At 40.3% G+C, this 24,551-nt stretch overlaps 1 protein-coding gene across 3 annotated transcripts in view; it reads right to left on the bottom strand.

Annotated features, from left to right (window-relative positions):
* CDC14A (cell division cycle 14A) overlaps window positions 1-24,551 on the bottom strand; it is a 104,511-nt gene that overhangs the window by 74,049 nt on the left and 5,911 nt on the right. For all 3 annotated transcript variants that reach the window (XM_048496822.1, XM_048496820.1, XM_048496823.1), the window contains exons 3-4: window positions 9,976-10,051; window positions 3,457-3,549 (exon numbers count right to left, since the gene is read on the bottom strand). In XM_048496822.1, coding sequence (XP_048352779.1) covers window positions 3,457-3,549; window positions 9,976-10,051 — 169 coding nt within the window. The remainder of the gene's footprint in view (window positions 1-3,456; window positions 3,550-9,975; window positions 10,052-24,551) is intronic.

The following is a 24,551-nucleotide window of genomic DNA, read 5'->3' as shown; positions in this document are numbered from 1 at the left end:
ATCTGGGCTCCCTAGTTTAAACTCCATTGAATGTGATGCTGTTTGGGGGTGGATTCCACTTGTTTAAACTAGGGAGCCCAGATTCTCCTTTTAAATCCACCTTAAAGGGAGAATCTGGGCTCCCCAGTTTAAATAACATTGAAAGTGATGCTGTTTCCCCCAATTGGAGGGACTGGATACAACACCATAAAATGTTTTCATAGCAGTAAAAAAACATTTTGAAAGCACTTTGAAAATGTTTTAAAAAAATATTTCTGCTGTGTGGCATGGCCCATTGCTGTGTTCAGATTTGTGAGTTGGGGCATGTCCTAGAATGTGATGGGGACTTTGAAACAACCTGGTGGGAAAAAAATCATTGTTTGGTCACAGTGGGAGAGGGTGGCCGCCCATGGGGGGCATTAAACGCAGGTTTTGCCCAGTGCTCCAGTTTGTCTAGGTATGCCACTGCTTCCTCAGCTCTAACATATTTCCTCCCCAGCCCAGTGATAAATCGGTGATATCACCCCCGTCTTGACTATTGGAAAGACAGTCTTCAGAAATTAAAACTTGACTTGAATTATCACCCCTTTACTACTCATCAAAGCCTGAAAAAGTTCATACAATATAAACACCACAGTATGATATATTGACCAATACATATAAACCTACATGTCACCCAGAACACACCGCACAGTTTTATGATTACAGGCAAGCCCTATAGGAATAACATTCGTTCATGTCCTTCCAGCAAGAATCAACATCTAGAAGATTTATATCAGACATTTAAAATAATCATACTCATGCTAGGAAGTCAGAGAAAGCCAAACAATCACCACTAACCTAAAACTTCAGTTCAAATCTCTTTACTATGAAACCAATTATTTATAACATGTTCTGGAAAATAAGCCTATCCTTTCACAGATCTTGCTTATAGAGAGTATTCCAATCTGAAGCAGCTACTCAAAAGGTAATACTGGTCCACAACAGTGAAACAAACCCAGCCACAATCCACAATGACAACTCTATATTCGTATTTCTTTGAGAAATACTATCATGGGACCAACACTCCCAATTATACCATCAAGACTTCATTCATTTGCTCATTTCATGCTATGCATTACCACCTGTGACCCACAAAATACATTCACTAGCTGGTCACTGGCAAGCATCTTTTTTAAATAGACTGCAATCTACAAAAGGGAAAGTGAGTTTATAACAATTGCAACTCGTTATAAATATGCTATGCAAAATCCACCTTAGTCTTGAAAATAACAGAAAGTCTAGTTGTCACAGTATTTTTTCCCTTGGTCCTTTATTTTTTTTTTGTCAAGACATAATTTATCTTTAAATGTCTATCAGATGTTATAAAGTCAGTGTTTTCACCACATTTTTATTATAATAAGCCTCTTTAGGTGACATTAATAGAGATCTTGGAAGGCTAATTCTTTCTCGTGCATCTTTCCAAGCTTAAAACAATTAATTTCTGATTACACAGTTTCCATTTTGTACTAAATTTTTTCCTCATTGATTTTTCTGTCCATAAGCCATTGTGGAATCCTTCTCTAAATCTGTTGTTTTTAATTGTATTACTCTCTGATCTGGGCTTCTACTCCAATCTGCAATCTAAACAAGATCAGCCATTTGATAATATAATCGAGAGGACTGATAATATAATATTAGGTACTGCTAGTCCTCCTCTCTTTTTCTCATCTTGTAAAACTCTGTCAGATCTTTGTGGATTAATCTTGTTTTGCATTTTCTCAAACTTTTCACCATTATTTAAATAAAACAACTATAGTCCAAATTTAGTGGCAAGGTGGGACTATATGATTGTGGCACTGATGGATCATTTATTTATGAATCAATATTATGAGAGCTTCTGACCACTACGGTGGCAGTACTTTCTCTTATTTAATTAATGACTTTTTGTAGTATGTGCCCATAGTGTTTTAATTTCATTATAACAACATTTTGCCATTTACTAATACTATTCAGATGGTATTCTATTACACTGCAAGTGATAAAACACTTACCTAGAGTCCTTAAAACTTATTTTCACATGTAATTAAGATGAAACAAATTTACAGCAACAGCAGTGCAACACCAGCAATCATGCTAGCATTTCTATAATTTTACAATGGCACTGAAGTACAATATTCCAAGAAAGATATTGTAATCAAGAACCTTAATTACATCCTTTGCATGACAGTCCTGGGTTACACAGGTCTTTCACTGTCAATTTCTATGTAAATACTATTCCTAAATGATTATTTGCTATTTTCTCAGCTATTTGAATTGAAATCATACTCTTCCAGTTATAATAATGCTGAAATAAAAGCACTCAGGTGGAGGTAAAGTACATTTTCTGTACCTGGAAAAGATCTGTTTGCAATTTGCTTTGTTGCTCAATAGAGGACTAGTTTATTTCCATTACTATATACAAGAAGACTAAGATGTATGAGTTACTTGTAGAAGCAGTGGTTCATATTCCCCAAGCAGTGTTGATGATCATCTCAGTTTACTCTGCAGAGATACTTGTTTTGGCACAGATGTTTCCATACTGCTTCTATACACAGGAGAGCCATTTCCAAACAACAGAAATTCTACAAGTAATCTATTGAGTTTTAATGACATCAAGATGAGATTTCAAGTGAAGCTACTAGAAACCTTCAAACATTTACCTTGTACTACTACTTAGATGAATGGAACATAATGGCAAAGATCTCGCTCATGGATATTTCAATCATAACATTAGCCTCCACGTTACCCGAGTGTTTTCAGATAGTTGTGCAACTTTCATGCTGTCTATATAAATGCTTCAGCAAAGGTTGCTTTAAAAGGGAATTAGACAGATTCATGGACTGGCTGCCAGCCATCATGACTAAAGGGAACCTCCACATCCACAGGCAAAACACCCATGCTGGGAAACAGCTAGGTGCAGGCCTTAGCCTCTAGTGTCTGTTTGCTGGCCTTCCAGGGCAACTGACTGCCTACTGCATGAAATGTTCTGCTGGTTTAGAAGCTCCACTGGTGCTCTTGCTTTATAAATCCCAAATTACATAACAATATACTAGCCAGCCTTGTCTCATCAATATAATTTTGGACTTCTTCGCACCACAAACTATCTCTGTCAGGATAGAACAGGTCAGAGAAATGTGCAAGGTCTGCTAAGGTGTTAGTGTAATTTCCATTATTGTTCCTACTGGCCCAAGTGGAAGGACATCAGGAGTACATTCTGCGTTCCTACAGAAGTATAATAATCACCATAGGGACCAATATGCTGCAGATGCCTGGTCTGAATTCAAAGAAGACAGTGATGAGAGTCCTAAGCCACAAGAAACTTTATCAGGATGGGATGAGCAACAAAGTGTGGCGCTCAGTAAAAAGAACAACAGCACACAGACATTTTTTGCATTTATAGTGTCTAGCAACAGAAGATGTCAGCAGGTTTGTGCTGAGATATACAGAAATACTTACTGAATATGCACCTATCAAAAATGCTGCATTTGCTCGTTTCCGTTGATCAAAATTGGTGTAATGCACTATTTTCTTCCTTGATAGACTGAATGACTGTTTTAAAAGAGAAATATTAAAGGAGCATTAGTTCATTTTATTAAGGCATAATATTCACTACACCAAATCTTGGCATAAGAAAAATACCTATTAAGCTTTGTTTGACTTGGTACTTTATTTCAAGCATGTTCACGCTCTGGTCAAGACAGTAGCGGAGCTACAAGGGGATGGGGGGCACACATTGCACCGAGCGCCCCCCCCCCACTTACCTTAGTTCAGCCTCAAAAAGTTCAGGCTAAAAAGTGGCCTGAAAAGGGCCCTGGTGGGAACTACACTACCCAGGATACCTTGTGAGCCCCAAGGTCTCCTGGGTAGTGTAGTTCCCACCAAGGTTTTTTCAGCCTGAACTGAACAGGCCTGAACTTTTTCAGCTGAACTTTTTCAGCCTGAACTAAGGTACTGGGGGGGGGGGGGAGGAAATGCAGGGGGGGGCAGAAAACATAGAATCCACCCCGGATGCAGTTTGGCCCAGCTATGCCTCTGGGCCTTGATAAAGCAAGCATGAAGAAGGTACCCTCTAAAGTTGCTGAACAGAGAATTACCAAGTTGCTGTCCCTTCTTAACTTCCCTTCTGTTCTCTAGCCTGCCTATCCTTGTTAAGCAGATATCTGTTGGGTAAGCTAACCATAGCTAACTTTCCAGCACCAACTTGCATAATCTCTTAGAATTCACTGAAGTGTTTTTAATTCCTTTCTATCCCAAACCATATCCATGGTGGCCACAAGAAAATGTACCACATGACGGCCTGAACTTGTATACAATTTATGATATACCTACTGATCATTGTGGAAAGTTTATCAAAGAACATTCTAAGACAAATAGTGGATATCAGCATAAAAGTAGCTTCATTCATTAACAATGTAAAAGGCAGAGGTAAGGCTATCAGACAACCGCAGATTAGAATTACAACCCAACATATGTTGTATCCAGCTTCTTTACCACAAAAACAACAATGTAAAATGTTAGAGCTCTGTCATGAATAGGATATACACTTTATTCTTGTCTGAGTAGTAAGAGTGGGAAGGGAGTGAGTGAACATACAGCCATGCAGCAGCAGCAACAACAACCCGGCAGCAACTTTATTACCAAAATACACTTAAAACAGTTTCAACTCAGCATCACAATGTCTCAGATGAGAATAGCTAAAGCTGAAACTGATAGAAATAACTAACAACTGCAGCCCGAAACTAGTACCTGCAATCAACATTCCCCACATGCAGCCCCAATTTAGGATTTTAATGCTCTCAGGTTCTGTTGGAGTATTCAACTCTTTGCCTGATGTAACCATGATACTTGTAATGAAGATCGCAACAACAAGACCCAAGTAACTGAACCCACAGAGATTGTTATGGAGCAGGTGAAAAAAAAACTTTTCTCTCATAGTTAAACACAAGCAGAAAAAATGAAACCAGTCAATAAAAAATCCAAATACACAAGTGAATGAAAACAAATAACTGTAATGAAATAACTGCAAACAAGAATATCTCTGAATTTAATATGCATATGCTATAACATGTTATCATGAAAATACAGATTTTTAAAACTACATCAAATGGGACCATGCATGTAGAGACCTCAGGTGTGACAGACTGCACAATAAAATGGAGGTTTAAAAGTAAGTCAGTCAGTGGAACAAGGTACTATCACAACAGAGTGGGGGGAAACTTCCTAGGGACAGGAAAGAGCCCTGAGTGAGTAAGCTGACCTGAGCTCTGGTAGAGCAATCGGCTGACTCAAAGAGGGAGGAGGTATCTCTCTGAGAGGAAAAGTTTTGTATGTTTTTTTAAAAATTTGGATTCCTGCAAGTTAGCATCAAGTCATTTAACTGTGTGTGTGAAACATCTACTCTGGGGGGATTTCAGTCAGGAAGTGGATCTGACTTGAAATATACTGAGTGCCAGCATGTACTGAAAGCAGAAAATACTCAGACAAAAAACTGGGTGTTTTATTTAGTTGTCAAGGCTGAAGGTGGAATAGTAGTGAGACTTTCCACAGGTGACCATAAATAAAAGGGAAGGGAATATATCTTCTGAATGTAGAAGAGGAATTTCTAAGCCAGTTAGAACAGGAATTACACACACCCAGATTCCTAGTCTGGCATATTAGTGTTCTACTGTAGTTACCTCAGGAGGGAGATTTATGTGAAGTGGGTAGTTAACAGTGCCAAGGCTGTGTGTGTATTGTATGAAAGGATACCAACCTGTTAGAACCCAAAGTCGTTGTGAATCCATTAGCCAGTAACATCTAAGTGTACCATCTTAAAGTAAAAAACCTCTCATAACATCTAAGCAAATGTGAAACCTATAAAGTTTGAATTAAGAACTGTGTCTGTGTCCAAAACTGATGCTCATATACATTTAACGCCTGTCTAATTTCTATTCACTGAAATATCTTCTGATCTTATCTAGTTTGTTCAACAAATTTTATTTTTGTTCACTGAACTTTCCTCAGTTCTTATTGATGCCTTGAAAAGGAGGATTGGCTATAGGGAAAAAGGGGCTCCCTTCACCTTTCTGGAATTCCTACAGCTAAGCAGAGAAACATAAATCACCTCATACACTAGCATTGAAACAGTTCAGTCATAGAAAAGGCAGGAAAACCTGCCCAGCTTAGTTAAGAGGAGGCTTGTGCCTGCCACAAATAGTTAGGAGGACAGAGGGACATCAGAAAAATGTAAAAATTAAAATAGGGGGGAATAATTTTCCCAGGAGAATGCTACCCGAGATCTCAACCAAAATTGGTGAAACTTAAGAACATAAGAACTAGCATGCTGGATTAGACCAGAGTCCATCTAGTCCAGCATTCTGCTACTCGCAGTGGCCCACCAGGTGCCTTTGGGAGCTCACATGCAGGATGTGAAAGCAATGGCCTTTTGCTGCTGCTGCTGCTCCTGAGCACCTGGTCTGCTAAGGCATTTGCAATCTGAGATCAAGGAGGATCAAGATTGGTAGCCATAGATTGACTTCTCCTCCATAAATCTGTCCAAGCCCTTTTTAAAGCTATCCAGGTTAGTGGCCATCACCACCTCCTGTGGCAGCATATTCCAAACACTTAGTTGCCTTCTAACCCCAGAACCACTCTGTCGTTGGTCAAAACTTGAGATAACATCATAAAACTTGAGATAACATCATGATGGATGAGAAGTATTACAGGGCTCTCCCATCAAAGCCTGTGAGAGTCTTGCATATTTTAATGGAACTAGTCTGGGCTGTTAGTAGCCTGACCAAATGGGAAAGGGAGGGAAAGTCCATTTGTTTAAGTTAGGTATAGTTAACAAAGGGTCAACTCTCACTCATGCACACACACGCATTAAAAAGACCAGTGAATATGGGACCTCCTGAGACTTTAAAAAGGTAACGCACTGGGTCATTACTGACCAACCTCTGCCATGATTGAACTCAGGTCATGAGCATAGTTTTTAACTTGTGTATTTGGATTTCTCTTCAGCTCTGATCACCATCCTTGGACTGGTTGAGGATTTCTTACTATTTTTTCTGATTGCTCAAACAGAAACATATGCATATCAAGTGTTTTGTAGTATTGTATGAATAGGAGCTGAAACACTTTCTACACCTTCTAAAAATCACTGTATAAGGATATACAACATTGTGAAGAAGTGTGACTTTCAATAATCATGAAATTCTTAGCTGTTTACACTATTTCACATTTTTGCTGCAACTACACTTAGGGATCTCTATTTAAAATTAGCCGAATGTACAGCACTTGGCAAGGAAGCAAATCAGAATGCACAAACTATAATCAAGGCACAATTATAACATCATCCCCTCCATGGGAGTGCCCTGCAGACTCTGGCTGACCACTGCCTGAAACAAAATGCACAGCTAGCAGGATCCCTGAACTGAGTAAGCAAGATCATTCTTAATAGTATTGTTTCTATATGAACAAAATTTAAGTTTGTATATTTTATTACATTCACAAACTAACTACTAGAGGAAGTCAACGGTAAATATGACTATTCACTGTTTTACCAATATTTTAAGTAAAATATATTTCAAAGCCTGCAGTGTACTGACAACTTTTTGAAATACATCCAGTTTGTTTCACTCAGCCATTCACTGATAGAGCTACAAGTATGCACCACTGAACATGGATCACCATCAACAAGTTTCCTTAAGTTTTTATTTTTAAAATGACTTCTTACATTATCTGGATTAAGTTTTTTTTAACGTATTATTTAATGCCACTAATAACTTCTTGCACAATTGATTATAACAGGGCAAATAAAAGACAATGGACATAATTCTGCCGAAGTATTAAATATTGCTGGTTTTTGTGACATAACTAATGACAAGACATAACTAATAGTGCAAGCGTAAGGAGAGTTACTCCAGCCTAAGCCCACTCATTTCAGTGGGATTAGACTGGAATAGCTCTACCTAGGACTGAACTGTAAGACTGTTGATTGAGAATTGGGAATATCCAGGTCCAAACCTCAGCCTAAAGTTGACCTTGACCCAGTGACTCTGGCGCCCATCTGACTAATACTCTGGCACTCTCTCCACAGGGAGATTTGTCTGTCCCTTTCCGTTGCCAGTGACAACTTTTTTGTTTTGCTTGGAATTCCCTCAGTGACCCCTCTTTCTTCCCCAAGGTTTTAACTGTTTTATCTTTTGTACTTCTTTTTAGCTGTAGCTTTAAATTGTTTTCAAATTTGTGTGGTGCTTTTTTAGAGATTTTAATTTGTATATTTTGATTCATTACCTGCTTTGGTGGCCTTATAAGAGCAGAAAGGTGGAGTAAACATCCTGTTAATGAACGTTAACATATTTAATGTTAATTAATGGGCACTAGAACTGGTTCCTCTCTATATGTAACATGGGATCAGCAAACAGCATATCTAGTCATTTCCAAACCAAAAAAGACAGAGCCAGGAGGTGGTTATCTATACATTACTTTAAAAACCAGGCCTACAGAAAAATGATGTGGCCAATTATGATCTGGGTCTCTAACCTGCCCTTCTTTGGCAAAGTGGTTCACAGAGCAGTAGTGGAACAATTCCAGTTCTTGGATAACTCATCAGTTTAGACCCTTTTCAGTCTGACTTCAGGCTAGGCTATGGGACAGAGATGGCTCTGCTAGCTTTAGCTGACAATCTTCATCTGAATATTGTCTAAATATAGACAAAGACCTTATTGCTCTTGCTGGACTTATCTGCAGCCTTTAATACAGTAGCTCATACCATCCTGTTGAGGCACTTGGAAGCAGAAGCAGGGTTCCATATCCAGAAGGTACCCTCTCTTAGCTGTGCCTAACAGGCTGCTCAGTGAAAAATCAACCTAGACATAGTGATATACAGAAGGATTTTCATTTCATCTCCCTTCTACAGACACAAATATCATACCACTTAGAACCTCACAGCATTTCTGTTTACAAAAAATAACGTTTTGCAAAATATTCTACAAGTTTCATTCAATCACTGTTTCAGTAATCTATTAAAAGTACTGACCCTTTCCAAATGTTTAATATAGCAAAGTAAAAGGTACTTCACTTCATCATTGTAGCTGCTTGTAATTGAAGTTGTAATTCAAGTTGCCGTGTTTCCACAGTTACATGAAATGCCTTTTTAAAGGATTCAACAGTAGACCTGCTTTTTGTATTTGCTTATTCATAATGATATCACAAAAACAAAGTAAATTGAAATCTAGGCATTTTGGATTGTGGCTCAAGGACAGCAGTGAGTAGGAATGCTATTAATTTTATGTCAGGGGGCTGAAGCGTGCACCACCAGAGCCCATTTAAATTCTTAAGATAAGAGAAATAGCAAGATCTCTCATATACTCTATAGGAAAAACAGATCAGCATATTAAGGTTTTTTTATTTCTCAAAAGCAACAATTACACAAAATACATTCAGTGATTCATTACTGCATATTGTCCTACAGCTTTAGAAAAGTATTAGACTAATACTACAGCTATTTGCCTTGACAGGCTAAAATGGTGTTTCATGTTAAGAGGCATTGTGCTGATAATGACCAGTTGTGATGGACAAACAATGGCTGACACTCTACATCAAGCCCAGCTTATCTGTTTCTTTGACTGACAATTGATGGAGACTGAATGCCAAGCCAGAAGGCACCTTGCTTCAGTCAAACAAGGTAATCTGTGTTCTAAATTTCTATTCAGAATCCCTCTGCTCTCGGTTTCCCTACTTTTCTTTCTATTACAATTCACCACTGTATCAAATGAAAAAAATCTTTTGTGATTTAGCTACAAACATGGAGAATTGGTTCAGTTCTTGGGGCGGGGTAGGAGAGAAACAGGTCAAAAATGTCAAGTGTCTAAGTCCCTCAGTTTGCAGTTATTCATAAGATGAATCACTACACTTATGACATTGCATTGTGTTGCAATCAGTGATATCTTCATACTACAAGCCTATATTTAGGAGACAACAAAGTTAGCTTACCTTTAGTTTCTTGTTTAATTTACAGCAGTATCGATACAGCATAGCCAAGTTGAGAGGGCCAAAATCAGCATAAAAACTGAAAGAAATATGCACCAGTGGTCAAACTCTTTTGAAAGCTGGCAAATCAAACATTTCAAATTTAATTCACCATAGAAGTCTAAGAGGAAGAAATGGAAGATGAAGCTAGAATAGAACACATTACAATATTGGATTATGTTTTCTTAATTGCAGCTTCTAGAAGTGGGGGATTACAGTACAAAGACATGCCACAGGACCATCTTCGACAGTATTCAATGGCCTCATCTTAACAGCAGATAGGAGGATATTAGAGGCGTATCTAGGCAAACTGGAGCCGGGAGACAAAACCTGAGTCTCTACACCCCACCCCGGTATGGGCAGCCACCCTCCCCCACCACGACCAAACAATGATTTTTTGCACCAGTTCACAAAACATCTCCCACCCCCAGCAAAACATACACAGCTTTCTCTCCACCAACTCTCTTTCCTAATTTTGTCCTCCCACCAACCCTATGAGGTATGTTGTTAGCCTGAGAAACAGCTCCAAGCCAGTGCAAGTGGGTATTAAGAATGTAAATCTCTCACAAATCACCTCCAGCAAAACATTTACCAAACAAATATCAGCATCATCTCTCACAAATCACCCCCAGGAAACATACATGGCTCTCTCCCCACCGACTCTCACAAAACACCTCCAGTGGAATCCACCCCCAAACAGCATCACTTTAAATTGTGTTTAAACTAGGGAGCCCAGATTCTTCTTTTAAATCCACCTTAAAGGGAGAATCTGGGGTCCCCAGTTTAAACAACATTGAAAGTGATGCTGTTTTGGGATGGATTACCTCCCACCCTGAAACAGCATCACGTTCAATGTTTAAACTGGGGACCTCAGATTCTCCCTTTAAGTCCATGTCGAAGGGGGTGAATTTAAAAGGAGAATCTGGAGAAATTTGGAGGGTGCCTGCTGTCAGGGGCGCAATTATTAAGCTAGTAGGACCAGAATTTCAGGGTATCTTTAGGAGACTCTCCTAATGATAACACCCAGGTTTGGTGAAGTTTGGTTCAGGGGGTCCATAATTTTGGACCCCTAAACCAAACCTCACCAATCCTGGGTGGTATCATCAGGAGAGTATCCTGAAAAATCCCTGAAATTTTGGTGCTGCTAGGCTAAAAAACTGTGTCCCCTATAGGCCAAAAACTGGAAAAAAACTCTAAAAATACAAAAACACACACAAACAAACCTGAAATTTTGTGCCCCCCATGGGACCAATTGACTCCCCATGGCAGATATGCCCCTGGAGGATATTAAACCCTTAAGAACATAAGAACAAGCCAGCTGGATCAGACCAGAGTCCATCTAGTCCAGCTCTCTGCTACTCGCAGTGGCCCACCAGGTGCCTTTGGGAGCTCACATGCAGGATGTGAAAGCAATGGCCTTCTGCGGCTTTGCTCCCGATCACCTGGTCTGTTAAGGCATTTGCAATCTCAGATCAAAGAGAATCAAGATTGGTAGCCATAAATCGACTTCTCCATAAATCTGTCCAAGCCCCTTTTAAAGCTATCCAGGTTAGTGGCCATCACCACCTCCTGTGGCAGCATATTCCAAACACCAATCACACGTTGCGTGAAGAAGTGTTTCCTTTTATTAGTCCTAATTCTTCCCCCCAACATTTTCAATGAATGCCCCCTGGTTCTAGTATTGTGAGAAAGAGAGAAAAATTTCTCTCTGTCAACATTTTCTACCCCATGCATAATTTTATAGACTTCAATCATATCCCCCCTCAGCCGTCTCCTCTCCAAACTAAAGAGTCCCAAACACTGCAGCCTCTCCTCATAGGGAAGGTGCTCCAGTCCCTCAATCATCCTTGTTGCCCTTCTCTGCACTTTTTCTATCTCCTCAATATCCTTTTTGAGATGCGGCGACCAGAACTGGACACAGTACTCCAAGTGCGGTCGCACCACGGCTTTATATAAGGGCATGACAATCTTTGCAGTTTTATTATCAATTCCTTTCCTAATTATCCCCAGCATAGAGTCTGCCTTTTTCACAGATGCCATGCATTGAGTTGACATTCCCATGGAACTATCAACTAAGACGCCCAAATCCCTTTCCTGGTCTGTGACTGATAGCACTGACCCCTGTAGCGTGTATGTGAAGTTTGGATTTTTTGCCCCTATGTGCATCACTTTACATTTTGCTACATTGAACTGCATTTGCCATTTCTTAGCCCACTCACCTAATTTATCAAGGTCTGCTTGGAGCTCTTCGCAATCCTTTGTGGTTCTCACCACCCTACATAATTTGGTATCATCTGCAAACTTGGCCACCACGCTACCCACCCCTACTTCCAGGTCATTTATGAATAGGTTAAAGAGCACTGGTCCCAAAACAGATCCCTGGGGGACACCACTCCCGACATCTCTCCATTGTGAGAACTTCCCATTTACACCCACTCTTTGCTTCCTGTTTCTTAACCAGTTTTTAATCCACAGGAGGACTTCCCCTCTTATTCCTTGATTGCTGAGTTTTCTCAATAGTCTCTGGTGAGGAACTTTGTCAAAAGCCTTTTGGAAATCCAAGTAGACAATGTCCACTGGTTCCCCCTTATCCACATGCCTGTTTACACCCTCAAAGAACTCTAGTAAGTTTGTAAGACAGGATTTGCCTCTGCAAAAGCCATGCTGACTCTTTCTCAGCAGGTCTTGCTTTTCTACATGTTTAATAATTTTATCTTTAATGATAGATTCTACTAATTTACCAGGAACAGATGTCAAACTGACTGGCCTGTAATTTCCTGAGTCCCCCTTAGATCCTTTCTTAAAAATTGGTGTGACATTGGCCATCTTCCAGTCTTCAGGGATAGAGCCTGATTTCAGGGATAAGTTGCATATTAAAGTGAGAAGATCAGCAATTTCATGTTTGAGCTCTTTAAGAACTCTTGGGTGAATGCAATCTGGGCCAGGGGATTTGGTAGCATTTAGTTTATCAATGGCTGCCAGAACTTCTTCCTTGTCTACCACTATCTTCGCTAGTTCCTCGGATTCGCCTCCCAAGAAGCATGGTTCAGGTGCAGGAATTTTCCTAACTTCCTCTTGGGTGAAGACAGATGCAAAGAATTCATTCAGCTTCTCTGCAATCTCCCTGTCATCGTTTAGCACACCCTTTGCTCCTTTGTCATCTAACGGGCCTACCGCTTCCCTAGCTGGCTTCCTACCTTTGATATACTTGAAGAACTGTTTGTTGCTGGTGTTGATGTTCGCAGCCATGCGTTCCTCATAATCCTTTTTTGCCTCCCTTACAGCTAACTTGCTTCTCTTTTGCCACCATTTGTGTTCCCTCTCATATTCTTCATCAGTCAAACTGGACTTCCATTTTCTAAAAGACATTTTCTTTTTTCTGATAATTTCCTCAACCTTTCTTGTTAACCATGGCGGCTTTCTTTTGGACTGGGTGCTGCCTTTCCTAACCTGCGGAACACATTCCAGCTGAGCTTTTATTACTATGTTTTTAAATAACCTCCAAGCATCCTGGACAGTTTTGACTCTCTTAATTTTCCCTTTCAGCTTCCTGCACACTATCCCCCTCATCTTTGAGAAATTTCCCTTTCTGAAGGTGAATGTAACTACATTAGTAGTTGTCACTTGTTCACATGCAGAGATACAGAATCTGACAGCATTGTGGTTGCTGTTCCCTATCGGCTCAACAACACTGACTTCCTGCACCCTTAGGCTATGTATGCTCATCTCAATTATAAGCTGATGATATACTGACACAGAACACTCTTATTTATTGTAAGAATAATACATACATTCAAACATAACTATTTTTATTTCCATTAATAAAAACCTCAATTGTCACAAAAGCAAAAATTCTGACCTATCATTTCAATAGCTAATTCAAGAGCTTTGCTTTCTGAATACAAATGCATTGCCTTCTGTCAGCCCTTATGGCCTCACCTGGAGTCCCAGGTACTCTTCCCTCTCTTCCTAGAGCTGCCTGGCTTCAGTCTGCCTGGATGGGGGTGTGATGACTGGAGCTGTGCTTCTTCAGCATTTAATGCCCTAGGCTTCCTCAAGACTTCTCTTTCTCTAGTGTCCCAGTGGTCATCTCCTCCTCCTTGGCTAAACACTTCACTATCCTTTTATCCTCTATCCCTTGTTGTGCTTGTCCCTTAAAAGGAAGTCCCACACCTTCCTTCTCCTCTGTCTTTCTTTGTTGGAAGAACCCAATTCCACTGAAGAATATTAACAGTTGTATGGAAAGAAGGTGTTTGATTGGCATAGCGATCATATGCTGGCAGAACTACATTGACTTACAAGAGTAGCAACATCACTGACAAAAGCTGAAGCTTCAAAGTCATAGAAGTTTCAGCAATATTACATTCTGTAAGAACTGCAGCCAGCAGTTTAATGTGTGTCTTCCCCTATTAGCTTATTCCTGCAGAAGCTCTTTAAAACCCCTCAAAATTTGGTTTCTCTTGAGTGCAAGCATACAAATGTGATAGATTTTATAAAGACTTGAATATGTCTCATATTAAAAATCCAAACACAAGCATGTCAGAAATAAACATTAAAGGGATACTTATAAGCCAAATTCTACCATTTTTACTAAATTTTCTTGTGAATTGAAATAAAGATTCTCATTCTCATATACAAAAAGTTACATTTGTTCATTGCTTTCAGAAATTTGTCAGAAAACAATCAGTACTACTATGGTTAATGTGATTATTACAAAAAGGTTACACACAGTTCACAGGATTAGGCTTTGAATCCCTAAAAAGTACTACAAATTAAATAATGTACGCATAAAAAGCCCAGTCCAACTCTAACCTTTCACTTAAATCATGGCGAGGTGGGGCAGGGGGGATGAAGACACTGTGACTAGTCCTCGTGTGCTCTGTTCTCAGCTCTCCTGCTTTACAGAGTGGGGGCAAAAATCTTCCAACAGCAAGATGGACAAATACACATGAACAGAGAATGCTCACTACACCATTATTTTCTTTACACAATTTCACCAGATTGTTGATGGATACTAAGAGGGTAAATTAGGCAGGGGATGAAAGAAAGCCAAGGACAAGACTCATGTAAGAATGCAGGGTTAAGTGGCCCCTCAAATGAAATTTCTGCTAATGTTCCTGTTAAGATTCTGCTGAAATGAAGAAGAGTTTGGATTTATATCCTCCCTTTCGCTCCTGTAAGGAGACTCAAAGGGGCTGACAATCTCCTTTCCCTCCACCTCCCACAACAAACACCCTGTGAGGTAGGTAGGGCTGAGAGAGCTCAGAAGAACTGTGACTAGCCCAAAGTCACTCAGCTGCCAAGTGCACAGGCTAATCTGAATTCCCCAGATAAGCCTCCACAGCTCAAGCGGCAGAGCGGGGAATCAAACCTGGTTTCTCCAGATTAGAATGCACCTGCTCTTAACCACAACACCACTGCTGCTCTTAAAACATTATGCATGCTCTATTGTCTTAGAATCTTTCCTGTGTTTTACTCTCAGTTCAGACTCAGAGGAACTTTCAACTTTAATATAATTATGGCTTGTCATCTCAGTATTGTTGGTACGTGTAACCCTCAAAGGCAAAAAAGGCATTACAAAAGCAGGTACTTGCTCTATGGAAACATGTTTTAATAAATTAATCCAGAGTCTCCTTGTTAAGGATACATGCTGAACACTGCAAAATTCTCTAAAAGCTACTTCTGCAGCTGTTCAAAGAGTCCCTGTTGAAAGAACACCTGCAAGACTGGAGACCTAGAAAACCTCACAGGAGAGAACAGCAGAAACACAAGGAGGTAAAGCTCTAAAGAGCAACCTCAGACTGAAACAGATACAGACCAACTGAAGAACATGCTAGCCAAGTAAAAGCCTATTGTGCATTAGTCAGTCAAGTATGATATGCCAAGTCTAGATCTGCTTGCAAAGAATAGAACAAGAGTTACCATTCTTTTTGGAGAATAAGCCAGTTGCCAGTTCTCAAGTCATTAATTAGTTACAAGTTCTAAGTCAGTCCTGCATTTGCCAATCATATTTTCTGCTTTATTCCTCATACCTGTATTACAAGGTAAGTATTAAAACAGAGAAAAGTTTTCTATTTTAAGAGATACTTCTAAGATGAAGAATCATGTTCAGGCAGTTAAGCACCTTTAAAGTGCAAGAACAGTTGGCCCATTCAGCTTTTTGTTTTCATTAGAAAGCATACAAGTGCAATTTCTTTTTCTAGGCAAGACAGTTTCTGATGCTTAATCATAAAATATTTAATTGGACTTGGCACAGTTACATTGCAGTGTTAAAATAGCTGGCAATGGAGATTCGGAAGTTGCAGAACAAACGTAAATGTGAGTTAGTAATGCTGATACCAAAAACAAGGTATCCATCATTTACCATCACATTATTAGGAGTGATGAGAATATATCATAATATTTAGATGAATAAAGCTTCAATGCAGTTTTGGACCCTGAATTTTTTTAAATTTGCAGAAATCTGGACATGATCAATTAGAATGCTTAACTCATGAGTGGTTGACATATAATTTCTAAAAATAGGCCGGAAGAGGGCAGAAACAAACTTCTTCCAAAGCGGTTTAAAAATTGCAAGAAAAACAAAAACATGGTTCTCTTTATGCAAGCCAGAATAAAGTCTCAATACTCTCACCCAATCAATATGCATGTCAACATTAATATACTGCACAGTCACAGAAAGTCCTGCAGTTGGCAAGTTCATCTTTCGATACCATCAACTGAACAAACTGTACCTGAGAATCAACTTTCCTGGTTGTCAAAATATAATGGGGAGGTTACATAGATAAATTGCCATTTCTGCCTCTTAAATAGTAATCGAGACCAGGAACTGGTCCAACATGCGGCAGCACGCCTGCTCACAGGAGGCGCCTTCAGAGAACACATCCAGCCTGTGTTGCGACAGCTGCATTGGCTCCCGGTTGAATTCCGAATCATCTTCAAGGTGTGGGTTTTGACCTTTAAGGCTTTGCGCGGCCTGGGACCCTCGTACCTCGACCGGGATCACAATCACCCCATATGTCCTCTAACCTAGAGGCCTCTGCGCCTCTGCAGTGAGGCAAAACTTACTGGTGGCCCCCGGCCCCCCCTCTATGATGCTGGGGCTGGCACTCCCGCACGCGGGCCATTAGACCTTTATCGGGCACTGGCCCCGGCCTGGTGTGGGAACACCCTTCCTCCAGTTGTCCAGACCCCTACTTGTGGACTTCTGGGTGCAGTTCCTTGGGGCCTGTAAGACTGTGTTGTCTCCACCGGGCCTTTGGAGTGTCCAGCTGGCTGACATAGTATGTCCCCCTTACTGCCTCCTGCCCCCTAGAGGCGAGGATTACATCAGGAGGTCCCCTCATATTGAGGGGTCCTGCCATCCCCCCCCAAGGGGGTAGGTTTTAAATTGGGGTCGGACGTCTTTTATTATGTATTATGGTTTTTTGCTGTTTTATGAGTTTTAAGCTATTTTATGGGATGGAGCCTATGTGTTTATATTTGTACGACCGCTCCTGTTGATGTTGTAGTGAATGTTGTTCACCGCCCGGAGCCCTTCGGGGATCGGGCAGTATACAAATTAAATAAATAATAAATAATAATAATAATAATTGGCATCTGATGATCCCAAAAATGACCAGTATTCGACAATGACTCAATTATTGTCAAAAATGGTCAGGGAGCACCACAAAATATTTATGTACCTCGTTTATACCTTGCCTAGTTCTACAATTAGGTCCCAGAACAGCTTAACATCATTCTCCTCTCCTCTGTTTTATCCTCACAGCAGCCCTGTTATGCAGAGCAGACTCAGGCAGGGTGACCGGACCTAAGTCACCCAGCAAGCTTCCATAACAGAATGGGGATTTGAACCATGGTCCCCCAGACCAATAGTGCCTCTAACCATGGTAGAGAATTGTGAGGAAGTTCCCTACCACTGAGTGGCACAGAGCCACCTGCAAAAACTCTATGAGAACTCCCCCTACCGGCGGCTGCCAGATCTGTGTGGCAACAATAAAGTGTCTGCATGCCAGTGGTTTACAGAGAATGTTGCCCCAGACCCTAGACTGACACTCTAATCACTACATCAGGTTGGCTCAAATCTCATAATCAAGTGTGACATTCATGCTAATTTAAAAGCATCAATAAGCAATCTTACTGTGAAACAGTATACACTAATATTAAAAACATTGTAATGGATTATTTCAACTCTTATTGCTAGGTAAGCTTTCTACAAATATATTTTAACGTTTCTTGTCTTCGGCATTTATTGATACCAGACGCAGTTTGCAGTTACAAGTGCAGAAAAGTGAAGCTGTCTGTGTGACCTTAAACCACTTTGTATCACTGCTGACTACTTGTCTTTCTGTACGGATTAGGTCTACACTGGTGACAGGTGGTCAGAAAGAGAAGCTTTACTAAGCTGCTATGTTTGTCAACACCTTCTGCAACTCATTCTCTTGCTATAAGGTGACACCATAATGAAATAAGTGTTAAGCCTGCTACCTATACAGTGGCACTTAACTTCACAGAATATATGACCAGGTCAAATAGGCAGCTAATTGACAATATCTGGCTGGTACGTTGCCTAGCTAATTCTAACAGGCATTCTTCCCCATCTCCCCAAACCTTTAATAATAATAGTAATAGTAATAGTAATAGTAATAATAATAATAATAATAATAAATGGGTGACTAACTACCTCAAGTTGATAGGGTAGGTATAAAACTGCAATAAATTCAAATTCAACAGAAAAAGTTGATTTCTAAATACAATAAATGTTTTGCCTTCCATGTTTTATCGGGACAAGAAGAGAGACTTAGATAGGTGAGGCAACTTGATTCTGCTCTAAATAAGAATTACAGCCCAATCCAGACTGGGCTGGCAAGCAGGGACAGCACCGCTTCAGTGTCACCCCCACCCTCTTCAAAGGTTACAAAGTAAAGCCTGCCAGAATCCCCCATAGGGGAAAGCAGATATACACCTCGGAAAATGTGGTGTATCTTTGAGGCTGGTGCAAGGGAGCTGAAGGGACAGTGGAAGCCAACTAAGGTCAGTTCCACCACCAGGAATGCCCCCACTACACTGACATAGCTTGGGAGCACTGACACAGAACTGGGCACCGCAGCTGGGCGTCCCAGGGCCCTGCAGCATCCAGGCACTGGCAGATTTTCCCCTCTGCTGGGCTAAGTGCCCCAGGGAGGGCAAATCCACCAGCAGAGGCCCGTGATTCAGCCCCCCCCCCCCAGGATCTGGACTCTCCACATACAAATTTGCTAAAGTGGTTGTGTTGCCTTAACTCCCCCAGATTTAAGGTGTACCAAAGTCTGCTGACCTTACAGAATTTTGGCAGCTCCAAGGGTTTTTAAAATGATGAATGTGTAATGTTGTCATTTGGCTTTTGTACATATATAATTTGTCAGATAATCTTTTGAGACACACAGCAGAACATGCTAGATTTGGCACTGTCTAGATTTTGAACCAGAGTTGGCATGAACCAAACTGCAACACTGATATAAACTCCACTTTGAGCAAACTTGAAAGCACCATTAAAATAAAAGCAACTCTTAACTCAAGTGGGAGCAATAGCTAAAAAGTGGTGAACTTATAAAAATCCAACTATTTTTTTAAAATCATGCCACTGGCACCATCAAAATATGCAAGTGAAAAATGACCCATGCGGTAATATAATTTCAATGCAGGAAGTTAATCAAAAATAAGTTTTTATTTAAAAAGTGGAAATCTTTTTAAGGAGGACCAATTTTACCAAGAAAATCAGAGGGTTTTTAAAAATATCATACAAGGTTGAAATTTAAAAAACATTAAAATACATTTAAGTTTGCAAGTTTCATCAACAGCGGAGTTCACGTGGCTACAAAAGGCAATGATGTTCTGTAAAGATGCTTGCTGTGTCACAATGCTGTCTCTTCACCCTGACTAAGTGATCTATGCAGCTCAAGGAGCTGCACCACTGATTTTGCCAGTGCACGTCTACACTGGAAAACTGGGACGTTCCCAGACTGAAATGGCTCAGGAAGCCAACTAAAGCTGACCCTGCCCTCAGGAATGCCCCATTAGCTCCAATGTGGGGCCCTGGACTGGAGGAATGCTGGCATCACAGCTGCACTGCTGCCAGGCATTGTGCTGACACACAGCTCCCCAACATGGACATAAGCGCCTCTGCAGTCATGCAAATGCCCCTTACGCCAGCAATAGTGTCATTCATATCAGCGCTGGGGTCAAGCTACTTCCTGAGAGGTTCTGCCCCCACCCTCGGATTGCACTGTAAGAATAATGCCTATCATCTTGCCACACTAACTTTTTGGGAGGAAAAAATTAACAGCAATAGGATAGGAGGTTCTTTTGTGGATTGTTAAACAATTAAAAAGAAACAGTGGACATGCATGAGCGGGATTCAAAGATGTGCTGTGGGGCCAGTGTTGGAATTTCTGGAAAAATGTGAAATCAGAAAATTTTCTGATTTCAAATTTAAATAGATAAGTTAAATATTTAAATGATATTAGGAAAGTTTAAATAACATTAGCAAAAGAAGGCAAATAAAACATACAGAAGTCCGAGCATGTACAAGCACAGGCGTTTGTGATTGCATTCCACATTTAGTTCATCTAATATTACTGATTTGCTGCCTAATAGCCTTGACAATTATAGCTAGCAAACTAGATTTACTTGTGGGTGGATTGGAACCAGCAATATGTGACATACAAAAGTTTTGGACTTAGGGATGAACAGTAAGGTACCAACACAAATGGCACAACCTTATTCAGGATGGTATAATCCCAAGAAGTCATAAGTCTTTTAAAAGGATCTCGCCAAAGTGGCTGATTATACCAAGTAAGTTTCAATGAGTAACTTGATGAAAGAAATAAAATGCTGATTTCACAATATACCCATTGAGTTGAATTGGTATCCGGGGAAAAAATAGAACCAGAACTGAAAATACTTTGGTGTACACCAAAAAACCTTTAAAAAAAGAAAAAAAAGGAAGCATATGAATCTACAAGGAAACATTAGGTGGGAGACAGCCACCCACCACAAATTACAATATCAGAATACAAATCTACTGTGTGCCCCATTCAGAATATTTCCTACAGTTTGGGCTGCCCAATACTAAACAGGATTAAAACTTTAAAAATATATGAAAGAACAATAAACCAAAGGTTGAAGACTATCTTCATGATGAATGGCTGAAAAAGCTGTGGATTTTTAGTCAAAACAATGACTAAAAGACGTGCATGCGGAGAGACATGCATGCGAAGACCAGAAAGATTTCTCACAATACTAAACCTTTCAGTTGCAGTACATTGTGGAAGTGAGAAGTGCGTAATCATCATAAGAACCACCCCCAATGTACTGCCAATTTAAGAATTAGATGAATTCATGGGTGTTGACTACACTTATTAAGTCACAGGCATTTACAGATAATGTGTTTGGATTACCAGGTGGTGGAAGCGAAGTAATAGAAGATATACTCCATCTCAGAAAAAGTTGTTAGTACAGTCAGTTGAAGTTCAGCAGTCAAGAAGACTGTATGGCATCTTCAGAGGATCCTCTGAAGATGCCAGCCACAGATGCAGGCGAAATGTCAGGAGAGAATGCTGCTAGAACACGGCCATACAGCCCGGAAACCAGACAACACCCCAGTGACTCCGGCCGTGAAAGCCTTCGACAATACAAAGAAGACTGTATGCTTCCACATTAGATTACAGATTCAGGATACCCTTGAATTCTACTTGTGTTGTATACATTAGCTCTGAGAAAACAGCTGATATTGGGCAGCAGAGTAGGTCTTTTTTAAAAAAAAATAAGATTCAGAATGTTGAGGTTAGAATGCAGTGTATTCATATGGATAGACTAATAATAATCTTGCAATATATATAATTCACTTGAGCCCAATAACACTATTCAGATTAACAAAGTATTCAACAAGTTTAAACCACTATTAGAAAAAGAGCCTGAATTTCCCCCCTCCCTCTTTCTCTCCTGTAAGGAGACTCAAAAGGGCTTACGAACTCCTTTCCCTTCCTCTCCACACAACAGACAACTTGTGACGGAGGTGGGGTTGACAGAGTTCTGAAGAACTGTGACTAGCCCAGTGGTTCTCAATCTGGGGGTCGGGACCCCTTTGGGGGTTGAACCACCCGTTCACAGGGGTTGCCTAAGACTCTCTGCATCAGTGTTCTCCATCTGTGAAATGGATGTTAGGGTTGGGGGTCACCACAACATGAGGAACTGTATTAAAGGGTCGTGGCATTAGGAAGGTTGAGAACCACACTAGCCCAAGGTCACACAGCAGGCTTTGTGTGTAGGAGTGGGGAAACAAATCCCATTCACCAGATAAGAGTCTGCCACTCAGGTGGCAGAGGGGGAATCAAACCCAGTTCTCCAGATCAGAATTCACCTGCTCTGAACCACTACACCATGCTGGCTCTCCAGTGTTAGCGCAATCCTAAATTAATGCAATACTAAACGCCCTTCTAAGCTCATTGATCTCAACTGACTTAGTAGGCCCAACTCTGTTTAACAAGCACAGCTTGTCTGAAACACATCTGTTGCTGCTCTGCACCTTGGTGAGGCACAGAGTGTAGAGGGCTTAACTACTGTGCCTGAAAACTGCCTCCAATACTGTAATGCAGTGATACAGTGAACTACTTCAAAGAACTTCTTTGTACCAGAGGCAGATAATTTAGTCATATAACAGAATGCTATGCTACACAAGATGCTCTTAAATGTTTAATATCACGCAAAATTACTGTGATTGCAAAACAATTATTTCAAGAGCTACAAGTTACAAAACTACATTATGTGGCCAGAAACTCCTAATTTTGGATGAAGAAGTGATTTTTAACCCTTTCTGATGGTTTAAGAAGCTATTACCAAATGGCATAATTAGAGCTATAGAATAGCAGTTAATCAAAATGGGTTGACAGAACTATAGATACATATCTGTCAAATATTTAAAAATGTTGGCATGTTTAACTAAACTGACCAATTGGAGTGTATAGGCAGAGGTGGGATCCAGCAGGTTCTCACAGGTTCCCGAGAGTAGGTTACTAATTATTTGTGTGTGCTGAGAGGGGGTTACTAATTGGTGATTTTGCCATGTGATTTTTGCCTCAGTTACACCCCTCCTCTCAGCAGTAGCGTACAGAACTTGAAGCACCGACGTGCGTGGCAGCCTGCGCCTGCGTGCATTCGTTTCCCGCCCAAGGACCGGCGCAGCGGCTGGAATGCCCGCCCATGCCCCTGTCGTGCCCTGCCCAGCCCCATTGGCGCTATGCCACAGTTTGAATCCCACCACCATGGGAACCTGTTACTAAAATGTTTGGATCCCACCACTGTTAGGGTATTTTAAAGTATGACACTCAAGATGCCTAGTTTGCTAAGCTGCAAGAATCATTCCAGTCTGATAAACAAGAGAAATGACAGAGCCAAATTACTTGAGGAGGAGGAAGAGAACTGGCAGTTTCTTGAAAATACCAACCACCAGCATTTTGTTTCTGTCAATACCCACAAACCATAAAATGCCAAGATTTTCTTTTACAAAATGTGCACATAGTAAACTACTGATCACAGCCAAGAGTACAGTTTAAACATCATAATTTTTTCCTGTTTTCTAAACACATTCTTCTTTTCCATTTGCACCTAAGCACGTAATTATTTTTTAATTTTCCTATTTTTATTGTGCACCACCTGGGCAGGATTCCAGAAAAATATGATTTACTTATTTTAAAATCAAAGAAAATAAAAATAAAGTCTAAAACTTAACAGTGTATCCTGATAATCTGGTCTTTAAAGCAGACCTTGATTCAGAAGTTGTAGTACACAAACTTCAAGACAGACATAATCATCACTGATATGACAGAAATTTATCTTCCTTAGCTTAACTACGCACTTTTCTTACAACAAAGCTTCAACATCAGCTCTCAGTTTCCATCATTAGATGAAACTTTTTGTATCAGTTCACCACCAAAACCCTTGATCATATTCGCTTCTATTCATCTCTCCCAAAGTAATATTTGGATGTTCATTGTACAATTTAGCCTCACTCTTTTTTATCCCCATCGGCTGCCCTACTTGGCAGTAAGCTCAAGTCCACTTGATATGGGCACTGTGTCATGGATCATCTATTCACGGATTAGCAGCTCAAGCAGTGTTCAGACTGGAATCCCTGTCAAAGAAATACCATCACAGAGCAACATAAATATATTCTGACTTAAAAAGAAACCAGCTTTACTATTAAAAGCCTAATGATGCCTTAGATACTGTACAACAGAAAAATCCCTACTAAACATGGATGGCACACACAAAAAACCTTACAGTTCATTCCTATCGATGTTCTATTTGTAAATAAGTATCACTGTGTTAAATTGGTTTACTGATTTAAAAAACAAACATGAATGGGTTTGCAGCATAAACTCCAATGCTTGAAGAAGCCCTAGGAACTCAATTCAAGTAAGGTTTAAAGATATGGACCCCCATGAGTGACCATGACATTAATGATATTAGTCCAATAAACAGCAAGAATAAAATTTTAAAAT

This window comes from Sphaerodactylus townsendi, linkage group LG05, assembly GCF_021028975.2.
Source record: "Sphaerodactylus townsendi isolate TG3544 linkage group LG05, MPM_Stown_v2.3, whole genome shotgun sequence".
NCBI lineage: Eukaryota > Metazoa > Chordata > Lepidosauria > Squamata > Sphaerodactylidae > Sphaerodactylus > Sphaerodactylus townsendi.
Note: the sequence above shows the minus strand (reverse complement) of the source record. Positions and strands in the feature narration are given on the sequence as shown.